The following is a 16,639-nucleotide window of genomic DNA, read 5'->3' as shown; positions in this document are numbered from 1 at the left end:
AAAATGCCTGATTCTTCTCCTGCTACCTTTACTTAATTAAACCAGTCAGTGGTATTGGCTATTTTAATTTTTGGTGTATTACAATTATGTGATGTGATGCGTAATTTATGTATTTATAAATCAATGTCAAGAACAGGGGATTAAAAGCGTTGATGGTGACGGCTAGTAGGTTTGAGTGATCGGATCCAGGAATTTCTTCTTTACCGGCTTTACCTGAAGTTCGTCTCTCCTGAAGACTGCTGACAGGTCAGCTACTCAGCCCCGTTTATATCAGATCCTAGGACTGAGCCTTGCTAGCAATGCTGGAATGTTAGCACTTCCTCCTTGTGCTCACAAAGCAAGGTACTTAGTCAACAAGAGGAAGTGTAAATCCAAGTTCCTAGAAAGAACCATGTGTCTGGCAGCCCTCTAGAAAGCTGGTGGGCTGATTTAGAACTTCAGTGCTTGTAGGAAGGAGTTGCAGGTCTGAGGCCTAATTATAATGTATCTTCAGCAATCTTTAGCTCCTTCAAGTCCCATTCCTTTTCCCTGCTTTGCATGTGACCTAACACCCTTGTGGTTGGCAGGTAAAACCTTTAATACGTTCATAGTACTAGACCACGAACTTCCACCAACAAAATGGTTAAGGACGAGGTCAGGCGGGGCAAGGGTGGCGTCCTCCAGAGGCGGAGGCAGGCTGATCTCTGAGTTTGTAGGCCAGCCTGGTCTACAGAGTGAGTTCCAGGATAGCCAGGGCTACACAGAGAAATCCTATCGTGAAAACAAAACAAAGCAAAACAAAAAGCAAAGAAAAATATTGTCAGCTAGCGTCTGAAGCTCATCGCAGAGATTTCCCTGGTTTGCAGTAACCTGCATGTTTACCAGTGCGTTTGAAGCGTCGATTCACAACTCTGCTTTGTTCCTAGAAAACTTCATGAACTCCATAGCACATTGCAACCCAAGTCTGTGCTCCCAGGCCATGCTCCAAACAAGACATCGCTTATCCCTTTTGAGGCACCTTGTGGTCTCGTGTCTTACGGGTCTCACGGTCTGTGCTCTAGCCTGGCTCCCTTTGCAGTAGGCCGTTCTCTGTGGCTAACCTTGTGACTCACAGGACTCTGCCTCACCTCCTCTGAGAAGCCTGGTTGTATTAACAAGAGAAAAGATACACAGCCTTGCCTTGTTGTCCGGGAAATAAAGATGCATACTATTATATATTAAACGTTTCTTACATGCTTGCAAATTTAGAGCATGTAAAAAGATAACCACATCAAATTGCTGTTTCTACTTAAAGCATTTATTTCTACAGATGTGAAGTGCCTGTGGGGCACCACCATGGCTCTGGAAGCAGGCACAGCAAGCCGTATCCTTTCTAATCCTGCTGCTTCAGACCTTAACAGAGATCTGACATTTGCAATATTGTGTTACTTCCAAGCCGTTGAGTGCACTGAGGTTGACCCCTGGAACCCACGAAAAGGTGGAAGGATAGAACCAACTCCACAAATGTTTCCTCTGACCTAAATGCATGTATGCACACACACTCTGTGTGTGTGTGTGTGTGTGTGTGTGTGTGTGTGTGTGAGAGAGAGAGAGAGAGAGAGAGAGACAGACAGACAGACAGACAGACAGACAAAGAGACACAGAGAGAGATGGTAAATTTAAAAATATTTAAATAAACATTTTCAGATTAACACATTATCTAGAAAACAGTCCGTTGCAATACAAAATGTCACATTACCTTGATAATAGTATTTCCCCATACTGAGGCAGGAGAATGGGGCAGACGGAGGGCTGGACACTTCCCAAGTGAGGTGTTTAGTGATTCTGAAAACTAGCTCTCCTGCACTACTGTAAAAGCCAGAATGTCCAAATATGACCTGCATCATGCTACTCAAACACATCCCTGGGTAGAGTTAAGACGCTCATGAGAGGCGCAGCATATGAAGTTGTAAGTAACCAGATATTGGAAAAACCCACACCAGGCGACATCGTGAAACCCCAATCCTTCCTGCACAGCTGCCCTTTGAGTAAGAAACCAAATGTTTCTCTCTCCAGCCCAGTTCTTCCCCTGTGGACGTGCACTATCACTTAATGAACTCTGCTTCAGGGACACCAGAACCCCTTCAGCCCAATCTCGACATGATTGTGTTTTGTATGGGCGGAGCCCCACAGGTCAAGCAAACAGCCAACGACGGTGAAGGCAGCTGTGCAAGGTTAAAGCAAGCCAGATAGTGATGCTCCCTGACTTACTGGAAAGGAATCCAGGCATCGGTTCCTAGGTTTGGTCCAGAAGGGTCCGTGGGAACCTGGGCATGCTGGCTATGCAGAGAGAACAATAACAGATCATGGAAAAACAACGGTCCTTACTGCAATCTTTGTTCTCATTCATAATTATTAGAAAGGATTGTCCAGAATATTAACTCTCATCAGAAATTTGTTCTTTTGAACATCCTGAAGGGTTACGTTGCCTGATACAATTTTATCCCACGATGGGAGACTCAAGACTGTCTGAAGCCATTGATCTCCTGTCAACTCGGGGGCTGAGTACCACCATTCCTGAGAGAAAGAGAGAGAACAAGGCCTCGTCAGTGCTCCCAGCCTGTGGAAGACGAACCTGATCCCAGCAATGCTAATGTGTCTTTCAGCCTATTTTGGTTTGGGATAAGATCTCGCTATGCAGCCCTGGCTGGTCTAACCTTTAAGTTAGGCTGATCCTCCTGCCTCTGAGTCTGGAGGGCTAGAATTATAGGCTTGTGCTGCCACACATGGCTCTGGCTCCTCTGAGCTTTTAAAAACAGGGAGATCCACAGACAAAAATGAAATTTTTCTTTATTCTTTTTGCTTCTTCTCTCCTTCCTTCCTTCCTTCCTTCTTCATTCCTCTTTCTTTCTTCCCTTCTTCCTTTCTTTCTTTTTTTCTTTGTTTTGTTTTATGAGATGGTTCCATGCAGCCAAATCTGACCTTGAATTTTCTGTGTAGCTGAGGATGACCTTGAACTCCTGACCCTCCTGACTCCACCTCCCAAGTGTTGAAATAACAGACAACAAATGACAGAAATAATTTTCGTTTTCCAAATTAGAACTCAGATGCATCTTCAAACAAGCATGCATAACTGCACAGCCAGTCTCTCCTAGCGCTCTGCTGAGCCTGCAGTTCCCCTCTGAGGTGCTCGTGTGGGGAGTGAGAGCATGGGGTGGGGTGGGGCACTTGGAACACAGATGGAGAGTGCAGGGGACCAGAGAGATGGGGAGACCGTACTAAGGGGGCTCGAATTGGGGAGTTCTCTGGAAAAAAACCCTGAAAGCTAAGAAGAAACCCATAAACCTGAGCTGTGGATGCAGACCTCGTTTTGGTAGAGCCAGTGATGGAGTGATGGTTACTGTGTTTGGAGCGTGTGCACACTCTCTACCATCCACACCTTGGAGCCCCACCCTTAAGGGGATAGTATTGAAAGTCAGGGCTTTTGGGGGTTAGATTCTGAGGGCTTTGGGATTTATGTCCTAATACATAAAAGCACAGGAGAACAACCCCCCACCCAATTCTATGGACAGGCAAGAAGGAGAGAGAATAGAAAGACAGGGGAAATTGGAAAGGAAGGAGCCTCTTATGCCAGAGCATCAGTTCTCAACCAGTGGGTAGAGACCTCTTTTAGGGGTCTAGTTACCTTTTTACAAGAGTCACCCAAGACCATCAGAAAACACAGATATTTACATTATGACTTATAACAGAAGCAAAATTACAGTTATGAAGTAACAACAGAAATAATTTTATGATTGGGGGTCACCACAACATGAGGAACTGTATTAAAGGATCACAGTGTTAGGAAGGTTGAGAACCGCTGCTCTAGAGAGTCTGGCTGAAGTTAAAAATGCCCACTCAATCAACAAAATGAGCTGTGAGGGTTCCTACATAAAGACAAGTTTTCCTTCCCATGGAGGTATCCTAAGTATGAATGCTAAACTAGTCATCCATGCTGAAGAGCCTCGAGTAGCTTTGAATATGGCTTTGCTCCTTCTGTGAAGCTGCAGTTTTCTGGAAACGTCAGAAAAAAGACCATAAACTTCATTTGCAGGTAGAAAGAAAAGAAGAGAGAGAGAGAGAGAGAGAGAGAGAGAGAGAGGAGAGAGAAAAGAGGGAAGGAAGGAAGGAAGGAAGGAAGGAAGGAAGGAAGGAAAGAAAAAGAAAGAAAAGAAAGAAAGAAAGAAAGAGAGAAAGAAAGAAAGAAAGAAAGAAGGAAAGAAAGCAAGCAAGCAAGCAAGCAAGCAAAGGTCTTAATTTCCTTGCATAGTCCTGGTGACAGATGGTGTCTCGTACAAGCCAATACACCTCCAGGAACCACCTTTTGACAATGCAATTTCAGAAGCTACCAGAACCGTACAGCATGAAAAGCTCACACGATGTTTTGTGTGTTTCATTTTCCTAAGCACTCTTAACACCTGTACTTAAATCTATGTTTAAATCTCTGTCTCTATGTCTCTATGTCTCTCTCTTTTTCTGTCTGTCTCTCTCTTTGAGACAGAGTTTCTCTGTGTAACCCTGGCTATCCTGAAACTAACTCTGTAGACCAGGCTGGCCTCAACCTCAGAGACCCTCCTGCCTCTGCCTCTGGAATTCTGTGACTAAAGGCGTGTGCCACCACCGCCTGGCTGAGCCTCAAAGTCTTTCCAGCGGCTATAGAAGAATCCTAGCTTCATTTGAGTGGAGGTCTCTGAAGGGATTTCCTCAGGCAGCAGGTGGCAGAGTGGGACTGTGTCTCTGGCTCCTGCTCCTTCTGCCACTGATAGGGGCACAGCCAGAGGTTCCGTCAATGGGGAACTCATCTTCATCAGATACTGAATTCTAGCACCATGGTCTTAGACTCGCCAGCCTGCAAAACTGTGAACAGTAAACTTCTAAGTGACACAGGATGAGGTATTTTGTGATGGCAGCACAAGTGAACTAAGACAATGACCTCTGATGCTTCTAAAGCCCCACTGACAAGTGGGAAGGGTGAGCCCCGCCCTCATCTCTCTCTCTCTCTCTCTCTCTCTCTCTCTCTCTCTCTCTCTCTCTCCCTCTCTCTCCCTCTCCCCTTCTCCTCCTCTCTCTCCCCCTCTCTCTCCCTCTCTCCTCCTCTCTCTCTCCTCTCTCTCTCTCTCTCTCTCTCTCTCTCTCTCTCTGGCTGAGGCCAACTCTCTCTCTTCACCTGCATGCTCAGCCAACATTTCTCCAGCAAATTCCCCTGTGTCTCAGAGAGCTCCAAGGCTGTGTTTAGGAAGAAGTCACAACTGTGCCCGTCTCCCATCAGTATGCAGACATAGGCCATCAAATGGTAGAGCCTGGGGTAGAAGACGGGGCCAGTGGTATTTTGAGCCACAAGGGTCTCTAAGGCCTAGAGAAAACAAACAACAAATAAAACTAGAGGCTGGAGATGGAGATGGCTCTGATGGTCAAGAGCTTGTCAACAGGAGTTCAGTTCCTAAAACCAACATTTAAAAAGTATGGCAAGGGGATAGAGGGATGGCCCAGCGGTTAAGAGCACTGACTGGGCTTCCAGAGGTCCTGAGTTCAATTCCCAGCAACAACGTGGTGGCTCTCAACCATCTGTAATGGGATCCGATGCTATCCTCTGTGTCTGAAGACAGCAAGAGTGTACTCACATACATCAAATAAATAAACCTTTAGAAAATAATTTTAAAAAAATCTTGAAGTTGGAGGATCTTGACTATTATAGAAAAGGAAGGAATCGCATGTAAAAATCTTTTTAGTCGTTGGGGATTTAGCTCAGTGGTAGAGCGCTTGCCTAGCAAGCACAAGGCCCTGGGTTCGGTCCCCACCTCCGAAAAAAAAAAAATCTTTAAAAAAAATCTCTTTATAAAACAACATCATGATGGGAAGTCATTGAGAATTCTATTTGACAGCAAATCTCAGCAAATGGGAACACATGGACACACGCAGGAAACACTGAGCAGTGCTAACACACCCTCTCTACGTAGTACAGCTACAATTTGTGTTTTTGGGGTTTTTTTGTTTTTCTTTTTTTCAGAGCTGGGGACTGAACCCAGGGCCTTGCGCTTGCTAGGCAAAGCGCTCTACCACTGAGCTAAATCCCCAACCCCGTGTTTTTTTCTTTTTAATTAAAACTTTTATTACATTGTGTGAGTGTGTGTGTATGTGTGTGTGTGTGTATGTGTGTATTTGTGGTCACACGTGCTACAACATAGGTGTGGACGTCAAAGAATGACTTTCAGGACTTGGTTTTCTACTTCCGCTATGTAGGTCTTGTGGATCAAACGTAAGCACCTTTACCTGCTAAGCCATCTCTCCAGCCCCCACCCCCCCTTTTTTTCTAACTTTTTAGGAGGGTTGTCTTAAAAATAAAGCTTTTAGCATAAACATGTACAAAGTCTGTGATGAGAAGACAGTTATGCAGGAGGGTAGATAGGAAGCCGCTGGAGGGGAGGGATTGTGCTGCAAACCAGGAAGCAGGCCTCACCTTGAGTAGCTCCACCCCACTGTCCTGAGCATTCTCGGCCTGCTCTTCTATTTGCTTCTGAAGATGGAGGACTTGCCCTTCCATGTACCTAGAAATTCCTTCGTAGTAAAGGACTGTTGGGGTTCTTCGAGTCACTAAAGTCTTTGCTCTATTGGAAAATTTGTAAAAGTTGTCCCATTCCTGAAGTCTGGCGTACCTGCAGCGCCAGAGAGGAAAACGTAAAATCAGAATGGCTCTCGGATGGGCTGGTTTTCTGACAGATCTCTGTGGATGGCAACTTTCAGTCCCTTGGACCTCTACCTCTACCCAGTGTCTGAAACATCAGGATGTTAGGTGACATGGACCTGGGAAAGGATGGAATCCTATGACTGCGGAGGGACAGAGAGCCCGCAGGAGCACACATCGAGTGCTGGGTTATCCTTGGACTCTAGGAAGTGAGATAGGTCCCACATTTCAGGCTTGAAGAAGCTGTCCCAGTTGCAAAGAGAGGTGGGCCAGCAGTTCTCAGCATGACCTGCAGACAAGCCGGTGTCACCTGGGTCCTCTTTAATTTTAGGCACCATCAGCTTATTATAAAAGGGAAGTATTAAAATTAGTTACACGGTGAGAGAGTTCAGAAAGTGATGGAATGGCCAGCTTCATGTGACACTGTTTCAATTGTGATTTCAGTCCACAGACTTTCCAAGAATGTCACCATCTCTAACTAAGAAGTAATCCTTGCCATGGTGCCTCCATGTTCTGGGAGGAGAACTTTGTCTCCAGCTTTCACATGGACTGCTTGAATCTCCCCACAATTTTCCTTTTGCACCTGATCCCACAACACTGTTACTGCAATACTTTTCCTGGAGACTTTCTGGAAGCATAACCCCACCTCTGGGTGCCCCACAGTCTCGGCAGCACCCCTTTCAGGGGCTTTCTCTAAAAATATTCTCTGGCGCCTTTAAGCTGTATCAGATGTAAACTATGAATATCTGTTCTTTTTTTTTCGGAGCTGGGGATCGAACCCAGGGCCTTGCGCTTGCTAGGCAAACGCTCTACCACTGAGCTAAATCCCCAACCCCCTGTTCTTTCTTTTAAAGAATGTAACTGAACTCTTCTTTGGCATCTAACTCTTTCCCTCTAGACTCTAAATGATATGTAACACATTGTTACCAGACAGCTATGCAGGAGTAAAGTCCCAGGAGGAGTCCGCTTTGGAACTTGAGGATTCTGTTGTCTTCGTTGTGGTGTATGAATTCCAAACATTCTTCAAATGTTCTGTAAATGAAGCCTAAAAAGGAAACAGTGATTTTGCTGCAGCATGGTGTGGGGTTGGGGTGTGTGTGTGTGGGGTCTTTCTGGCCTTTAGCTCGCAACAGAACTTCCCACTACCTAATAATACCTGGTTGCTTTAGATATTCAAAGGGTCCTGTGGGCTGTAACAATCACATTGCTGCCTTGGCCTGTGTTTACAGGATCTTAGGTAGACTGTGGAGTCTTAGAGGTGGGTACATGACCCAGTTCCATAGAAGAGACCAAACGCCATCAGATTAATCCAATCTTTCCTGCTCAACTACAAGAAGTCCTGGTAGTTCAGGAACCTTCAGTTTTTCACCTACAGTTCCCTTATTAGTAACGATGTATGTCTCTCCTTGGTTAACCATGAGTGGAGAAAGAACCCCTAGTTGGTCCCTCTGGTTTAACATAACAGCCATCTACTCAATCCTATTTAAAGGTTGTCAGGAAAGAACTTGTTTTTTGTATATACGAGTGAGGATTCTTAAAACTAAGCCATTGTTTGCACTGGCTGATTAGAACTTCAATAATGTGGAGAAGCTGGGATACTGCACGATAACTTGAATGCAAATTATCTTGGACTATCTTTAGCTCCCTGAATAGTCATTCCTTGCTCACTTCTGTGTTGGGCCCACCACTCTGTGACTGACACATTAAAAACTTTCTAGAATGTTTTTAACTTAGCAGACCCCTAGCTTCTACCAACTTGATCTAAAAGCTGAGTGTGTCGGCAGACAGCATCGGAAGCCTAGAGCTGAGATCTGTCCACTTTGCCGTAAGTTCTCTCTGATGTTCCCACCTATATATTTGAAAAGCACCTTGATTGATGACTTTTTTTGTAATATTATTATGAAAGAGTTCAAGGAGTTGGTTCTATGCTGGGGGCGTGGAACTGTGTTCCTGAACCACTGTCACCCACATCTGGCTCCAGAATAGACACTTTCTTATCCTTTTTGAGGTGAGAGCTGTGTTTTTGTGTTGCCATCACCATCAGTGATTAACTCTCATTATCAATGGACCAGCCCTTGTAGGCGTGTAAAAGCTTTAACATAGCAATACACACTGTCATTGATAATGTTCATGTTGGAGAATCATGCAACCAAGTTACAAAAGAAGATCTCATAAAGTTTTAGGTAAATTTACAATTTTGTGTTGGACCATGTGCTGGTTAGTTTTCTGTCACCTTGATATAAGCTAGTGACATCTAGGAAGAGGGAACCTCAATTGAGAATATGCATCCATAGGGTTGGCCTATAGGAAATGATGTGGCACGGCCCAGCCCGTTGGATACACCCTGGGTAGGTGATCCTGGATTGTGGCTGAGCAAGCCACAAGAGCAAGCCAGTAAGGGGCACTCCTCTGTGGTCTCTGCTTCAGTTAGTGTCTTCAAGTTCCTGTCTTGAGCTCCTGTCCTGACTGTAGCCTGCAAGGTGAATTATGTCCTCTCCTCTTCAGGTTGCTATTGGTCATTGTGTTTTATCATGGTAACAGAGGCCAAACAAGGACAGACCAGGGTCTTGGCTATGAAGCCTGCAGATTATGTGTTGGACATGCTTATCAACATGAAGTTTCTAAGTGTATCCTGTAAATATTAAGGATTAAATAATCCCAGTAAAAGGCACACCGTAAAACAGTGCCAGTGACTACCACTCATTCAGAAGTTGATCTGGGGCTGGAGAGACGGCTCAGTGGTTAAGAGCACTGACTGCTCTTCCAGAGGTCCTGAGTTCAATTCCCAGCAACCACATGGTGGATCACAACCATCTGTAATGGGATCTGATGCCCTCTTCTGGTGTGTCTGAAGACAGCTAGAGTGTACTCACATACATTAAATAAATAAATTTTTTTTTTTTTTAAGAAATTGATCGGACAGCTCAGACCTACAAGCGTCCTCCAGATTTCATTTTTCTTTGTCGCTGCTCCTCCAGCCCTGAGACAAGTTCTCACTATGTAGCCCTGGTGTCCTGGAACTTTCTATATAGAGCAGGATGGTCTTGACTCACAGAGGTCTGCCTCTACCTCCCACGTGCTGGGATTAAAGGTGTGCACCAACACATCAGACATCCACTGCTTCCTTACAGTTCCGGTGATTGCTAACCAGCTCCTTGAATCATTCTCTGCATCCCTGACCGCCAACTCTCTCTCTCTCTCCATCCCTTAATGCTAACCAGTCCAAAGTCAAAGCCCAAAGCCCAAGCCCCGAGGGCTGCCTCATCACTCCAGTGTGGAGATCCACCCTGATTTCTTTTCATTCCCCAAGCTGGAATAAATCCCATGCTTACCAGAATAAAGCATGATGTCCAAGCAGACGAAATAGAAAAATGCCTTGCTGAAGATGTGCTCCTCTGTTACGGAAAGGTCCCACAACCATCCCAGCACCTGGACCAAATGCTTGTATCTGTGGAACAGAAGTGGGGAGGTTGGAAGGAGTGAGAGGGCGGGATGGAGTTCAGTTCTGGTCTCGTTAGTCTTGGACATGAACCAAATACAGTTCTTAAAATAGCCTTCAAATCTTCCCTTGCCCAGAACCGGAACCTAAGTCTCCAACTGGGTCCTCACCCTCTACTGTTCTTATAGGGCTCCTCCATATCAGGGGGACTAGGGTCCGGCCAGTGTAGTGTGGCCTAGTCTTCATTGCTGTTCATTTGCGCATGCGCAATGTCCCCCCCCCCCTTTTACCAGTCAGAGATGGCGGCCCGATTCCCACAATAATCTTGATTGGCTGCCCCTGGCCAGAGGCAACCAGAATACAAAAGAACTCCAGTAAGAGAATTAACAGGGAAAAGGTGATGTTGATAGATATAAAATGACAGTTATCTATGTTACATCCAGGGAGGAATAAGCCAGAATCCCACAGGCAGCTTCCGGTTCTAACTAGCTTTGATTGCCAGCCCAATAGCCTAGAGCCATCTGAGAGAAAAGCTTCCTGATTGAGGGGCTGGGTGTGTCTGTGGGCACTGTCTTGGTTATTAGTCATTGCTGGGAGGCCCGGCCTTCTGCAGGAGGCACCAGCTCTGCTTCTGAGAGCTAGCTTAATCCCGTGCTGGAGAGGGAAGCAAAGGACAAGCCAGCAGGAAGCTGCGTGGTTTCTGCTCAGGTCCCTGCGCAAGTTCCTCTTCCTGAATTTCCTCAAAGATGGACTATGACCTGGAAGTGTCAACGCCACCATCCCTCCCCTCCCCACTTTCAGGCAGAGTGCTCCATCACAGCAACGGGAAGGAAAGTAGAATCTGAACTCTGGAAAATGCTTTAGGACAAATACCTGCTCTTCAAGAAAAGAGGTTTACTCAGTCTGCAGAGAACCATATGGTATTTGTTGGGATTCCGGAGAAGTGACCACATCTTGTGAGCTCGGGAGCCTGGGGAGAAAGCAATCGTGGTGCGTTTGGGGGGTATTACATGTGACTTTATGCTTTTTCTAGCCTCGCCAGCCCTTACCTAATTCAATGGCCAAGTCCAGATGACCGGTTAAGAACTTGATATGGCCCAGTGCGTCGGCTGCATAGGCCATGATTTCAAAGGCCTCGCCTTTCAGGGGGAGGTTCAAGAGCTGCTCCATGACCAGGATTTCATATTTGAACCACAGGCCCTCGTATCCAGCCAGATGGCAGTACAGGGAAAAGTCCAGGAAAGCCTTGATGATCTACAAAGGCAGCAAAAGAGAGAGGAGGAGGGAGACTGAGGAAGAACCCCAACACAAAAGACTCCGAGCCTACCAGGAAACTTTGTTAAACTTGGAGCAATGCCATGGACTTAGGTGCAGAAATCAGACTAGGTGTCTGCTACCCTACGTACTGGGCTTTCCAGGAGAGGCTCTGTAGCCACTCTTGTGTACAGTTTTTAAATGAAACAGACGTGGAGAAACGGCTGCATTGTACAAGATGGGGTGGATGCAATCAAGTCTACACGGCAGGCTCTTACATTTAAGGTGGAAAAGAGTATTGAGAGAGAATTAACCTTTCTCATGCACTGCTTTTGTCGTGTAGAAAAAAGAAGAAAAACTGGTTTGGTTAGTTTGTTTGCTAAAGACTAATTTAAAACATAATTGGAGACTTAAGAGAAGGTACTGGGGGCTGGAGAGATGGCTCAGCGGTTAAGAGCACTGGCTGCTCTTCCAGAGGTCTTGAGTTCAATTCCCAGCAACCACATGGTGGCTCACAACCATCTATAAAGGGATCCGATGCCCTCTTCTGGTGTATCTGAAGACAGCTAAAGTGTACTTATATATAAAAAATAAAAAAATGAGAAAAAAAAAAAAAAAAAAGAAGAAGGTACTGACCCTCCAAGCAAATCTTTAAAATGAGAAAGTTGCTTTGGAATATAAATGATTAGAGAAGAGCAAGGAGAAAAGAACTACTTCTAAGGGTTGGGGATTTAGCTCAGTGGTAGAGCGCTTGCCTAGCAAGCACAAGACCCTGGGTTCGGTCCTCAGTTCTGGAGAAAAAAAAAGAACTACTTCTGAACAATCAACACACACACACACACACACACACTACATGAACAACATGTTTTGAAAAATACAGACAGGAGAATAGACTGACAATAGATTCTCTAGCAGTCCAGTTATTTTATGTTGGAGGTGACTGTACAGGGGAGGTTCTATAAATTCCGTCAAAGGCCAAGTCCCTGGGTACTTATTAAATCCTAAAGTTCTCCTTAGCAAATTCCTTTCCTGGTGTGAACATGCATGGCCGAGAGAAAAATCTGCAGCTGCAATAGTCTTGCAGTGGCCTCTGACTTCTTAAATGTGGACCAAGAGAAACAGAATCTGACCGTTTCTTCTTATGGGGCAAACAGAGAGCTCGCAGAGGTTGTGTGGCTTGTCGGCGGTTACACTGAGGAGGGCTGGGGTCTGGACCCTATTCTCTGGGTTCTCATCTGGCCTTCTGTTAACTTCAGTGGTCCCTGGCTTGATTCCATCTTTGGAAACACCCATCCTTTTAGCTTCTTCAACTCCCGTTCTCCTAGCATATGGCCGAGTTTTGCAGGAGGTGGTACAACCCCTCAGTGAAGATGGGGCAAGCGTCTCGTTACCAGGGAAGGCCTGATGACACACACCTGTAATTCCAGCTCTCAAGAGCCTGACCTAGGAGGATGACTGCAAGATGGGGGCCAGCCTGAGCTACAGAGTGAGGTCTGTCTCCAACAAACAAACAAACAAACATGAATCTTCCTCAAACAAAGTAAGGCATGCAAACAATGAATCTATAAAGAAAACAATTAAGATATTTACAAAAACTTAATATAAGGCCACATTTATTGTGTTTTACTGTTGTTTGGGGGAATTGCAAGATTTCTTAATGAAAATGTTAATTATGTTAGTATGTCTTTATTAGTGTTGCTTTAAAGGATTTTATGTTTCTTTCTCACTATGAGTCTTATCATATCAATTGCAACCCACAAGAGCAAAAGCTGTTTGACTCTTCAGTGATTTCCAACAGTGGGGTCATTTGGGGCCGAAACATGAAATCTGGCAAAATCACCCAGTCAGAGAGGCCTTCTGCTACAACCGTTTGATTTTCCAGTTTCCCTTGGCATTGGCTAGGATGGTTGTTGTTGTTTTTCTGAATGAGATCCAGCAATGAGAGCTGTGTGGCATCCTACCTGGAAATCGTTTTGAGTTTCCAACGAAGTGTTCATCTGCATTATTGCTGCCAGACGACCATAGTACTTGTAGTGGAAAAAGAAGTTCAAGCTATAGATCTTCCACAGCAGGGAGAAGCAGGAGGACTGCAGGAAAAGTTGGGCCAGCTTCTTCCTGTCACAGGGAAGTTTCCATCACCACCAGGCTCATGCGCTTAGACCCCCCATGTCCTCCTGTTGTCCTTCCCAGAGCCCTTACCAATTTACTTTTTATATATAAGTATACATCAGATCTCATTACAGATGCTTGTGAGCCACCATGGGGTTGCTGGGATTTGAACTCAGGACCTTTAGGAAGAGCAGTCAGTGCTGTTAACCACTGAGCCATCTCTCCAGCCCGGTCATGGGCAATCTTGTAGAGCACTTAAGTATGTTACATTGAATTAGATCCTTAACCTGTCTGAACTTCACCTTCTGTGTAAAATGAGGTCAAGCCATCCCCTCCTTTCCTATGGACTCAAATTGATGAATGGTCCCCATGCATCTTTAGCTGGCTTTGCTTAATCAATGATGCCTGACAAGGGCAAGTGTTTTATCTGAACTATGTTATGGGGATAGACAGATGGCTTAGCTGTTAAGAGCGCTTGTTGCAGAGGACCCAAGTTCAATTCTCAGCACCCATATGATGGCTCACAACCAACTTAAATATAGTCGCAGGGGATCTGAGCCCCTAGTGGGCACCAGACATGCACATGGTTCACAGACATACATGTAGGAAAGAGAAACATTCATATGCATAAAATTAAGTTAAAAAGGAACCCATGTCATCACAAAATAATTATCCTGGTCTCCATTTTACAAGTCAGAAAGTGACTTGTAAAACAAAACAGGTTACTTCCAAATATTCATGTGCTGTCTTTCTGCCTCTGCCTCCCAAGAGCTGACATTACAGACACACGCTATCAACTCCATTACTACTTTCTTTAGAAATGTTCATTTTATTTACTTATTTGTTTTCTGTGTTTTATAAACAGGGGTGATGCTCACACCTTATGCATATGCATAAGAGTATATCAGAACTGGCGGTAGAAACATTTTCGGGATGCTTGCTACAGTGGTTTGAACGAGAATGTCCCTCACAGGCTGTGCCACCTACGTACTTGGTCCCCTGTTAGTGGCACAGCTGGGGGAGGAACAGAAGGTGTGGCCTTACTGGAGAAAGTACGTAGCCAGGAGCTGGCTTTGGTGCCATATTGAGTTTGCTCATTCTGTTTCCTGCTTATGGTTCAAAAGGTGAGCTTTCAGCCGGTCCTGCCACCTTGGCTCATGCCTATTGCGGTGCTCCCCGATATATGGTTTATTATGTGTGTGCTGGGAACCAAACTCTGATCTTACCATTGTTCAGTAAGCATCCTTAACTGCTGATGCATTAAGGGACAGCTGACTTTGTTTTTCTTTTTAGTTAAACAATGACTTTCATCGTGTCCTTAGAGAGAGGTCAACTTGGTTTTGCTTGTTTGTTTTTTTATTTGTTCTTCCTCAATAATCTTGTGAATTGTGCGTTGTAAATTGTTTCCACTGCTCCAAGAGTTGACTGACCCTAAAATGTTGCCTAGTATGTTAACTGTCTGACCATAAACCTATACAACATGTACCTTTCCCATGATCATAAAAATAACTACGAAATTCTACTTCTGTAGACGCTTGTTATACAAGGGTCCTCTCACTTCTGATCTAGGCTGATTCATTCTCCCACCGAGGAAGACTGTAAGTTTAGCCTGGCTGTAAATAAGATTTTTACCTTGCAATGTCTTGGTGTTAGCTCCTGGTTTTCGACAACATAACAGTATCTTTCCGGCCCTTCAATCATCGCTTTTTTTCTTTTTTTCTTTTTTCTTTTTTTCCTTTTTTCGGAGCTGAGGACTGAACCCAGGGCCTTGCACTTACTAGGCAAGCGTTCTACCACTGAGCTAAATCCCCAATCCCAATCATCACTTTTTTTATAGTTCATTTATAGACCAAGTCAGAGCTACATTTTAAACTAATGACTATCCCTAATGTAACCTTTATCAAATTCATAGGTGAGTAGAGAAACCTATCCTTTGGCAGATGTCCTCCAGACCTGCTAGTTTTCTTTGAGGTAAGAATAATACTTAGTGATGCATGGGAGGGGGCTTGGGGCTGAGGCTCTGAGGAACATGGCATCAGTTCTGACATCTGACTCTGGATCCACAGGAGAACCACTGTACGAGTAAGAAAGAGAATTGATACTCACTTTGCAAAGGAATCCTATGTTTTGCCATATGAGTGTCTTTGATGAAAGCTACTTGTGTAGTGCCCAGGCCCTGACCAGGAAGCCCTTATTGTATCTGCCTCCACCCCTCCCAACAAAAGATCAGACCAGACAGGAATTTTTGAGCTATTGGAGCTCCAGCTGTAAGGACAGACTCGTACTGTGTAGAAGTCTTTGTTGTCTGGGAATGGGAATGAGATGCTCGGTTTGCCCTAGCTCCTTCTCTTACCCTGGCAGCGAGCCCTCCTGGGTATGCTGGTTCATGAAGTGGGAGAGTCTGTTTTTCTCAATATGCATTTGGAGAGTCAGGGAGAGTAGATTGCAGGGAAACATTCTGTTGAGAAGCTTCAGTGCTTTTCTCAGCATTTTCTTGGCGAGCACCATCTGTCCCATATTAAAACAGATCTAAGGGAGATGAGGCAGGAGAGGGGAAAGCAACGATTCTTGACTTGGTGGGTTCCAACAGTAAGTTTTGGGAGAATACTTATCTAGAAAGCTGGTCGGTGGCTCAGGAATAAAGTTCTCATGTGTTTTGGCATAATATTCAAAAGGAATGTTTATCGGGTGCCTGCTGCCTAAGGAAGGCTGGGTTTGACATTGAGCACCATATTTACTCATCCCTGTTCATGCTCACAAAGACATCCCATAAAGATGTCAGCCTAGGTCGGTAGGCAGGATCTTGCTGCTGACAAGTTATAGTGAGAAACTATTGAGTCTAGTAGCTTGGGTTCGAGAATCTTGGACAGGAATCTGTGGCAGTGGAGGAGGAGCAGATAGAATGTATACAGATGGCTTCCACTCCTTCCGTGGACTCCAGCACCGAGATGACACCTTTCCACCATCAATGGTTTCTTACCTCACCTTTGAGACTATAAAACGTAGCATATTCAAAGGTCTGACTCCAAGAATCTTCATTTGTCAGAGATTTCAACAGCCTTTCTCCTTCGCCCAAATACATGTATGCCTGCAAGCAACCGGCAAAGAAAACAGAGAAGTGGTGAGTTACAACACAGAGGGCTTCCTGCCCCAGATAC

At 45.0% G+C, this 16,639-nt stretch overlaps 1 protein-coding gene across 1 annotated transcript in view; it reads right to left on the bottom strand.

Moving 5' to 3' along the window:
• Window positions 1–2,138: 2,138 nt before the first annotated feature.
• The window catches only part of Adcy10 (adenylate cyclase 10), a 64,646-nt gene continuing 50,145 nt past the window's right edge, over window positions 2,139–16,639 (bottom strand). Inside the window, exons 20-29 of the mRNA XM_032915418.1 lie at window positions 16,462–16,569; window positions 15,835–16,010; window positions 13,334–13,487; window positions 11,168–11,372; window positions 10,992–11,088; window positions 10,012–10,127; window positions 7,607–7,724; window positions 6,455–6,650; window positions 5,165–5,350; window positions 2,139–2,535 (exon numbers count right to left, since the gene is read on the bottom strand). Of these exons, the coding sequence (XP_032771309.1) occupies window positions 2,374–2,535; window positions 5,165–5,350; window positions 6,455–6,650; window positions 7,607–7,724; window positions 10,012–10,127; window positions 10,992–11,088; window positions 11,168–11,372; window positions 13,334–13,487; window positions 15,835–16,010; window positions 16,462–16,569 (1,518 nt within the window). The 3' untranslated portion in view covers window positions 2,139–2,373. The remainder of the gene's footprint in view (window positions 2,536–5,164; window positions 5,351–6,454; window positions 6,651–7,606; window positions 7,725–10,011; window positions 10,128–10,991; window positions 11,089–11,167; window positions 11,373–13,333; window positions 13,488–15,834; window positions 16,011–16,461; window positions 16,570–16,639) is intronic.

Source organism: Rattus rattus, chromosome 10 (genome assembly GCF_011064425.1).
Source record: "Rattus rattus isolate New Zealand chromosome 10, Rrattus_CSIRO_v1, whole genome shotgun sequence".
NCBI classification, from domain to species: Eukaryota; Metazoa; Chordata; class Mammalia; order Rodentia; family Muridae; genus Rattus; species Rattus rattus.
The sequence above is the reverse complement of the archived record's forward strand: the minus strand, read 5'-3'. Positions and strand labels throughout refer to the sequence as shown.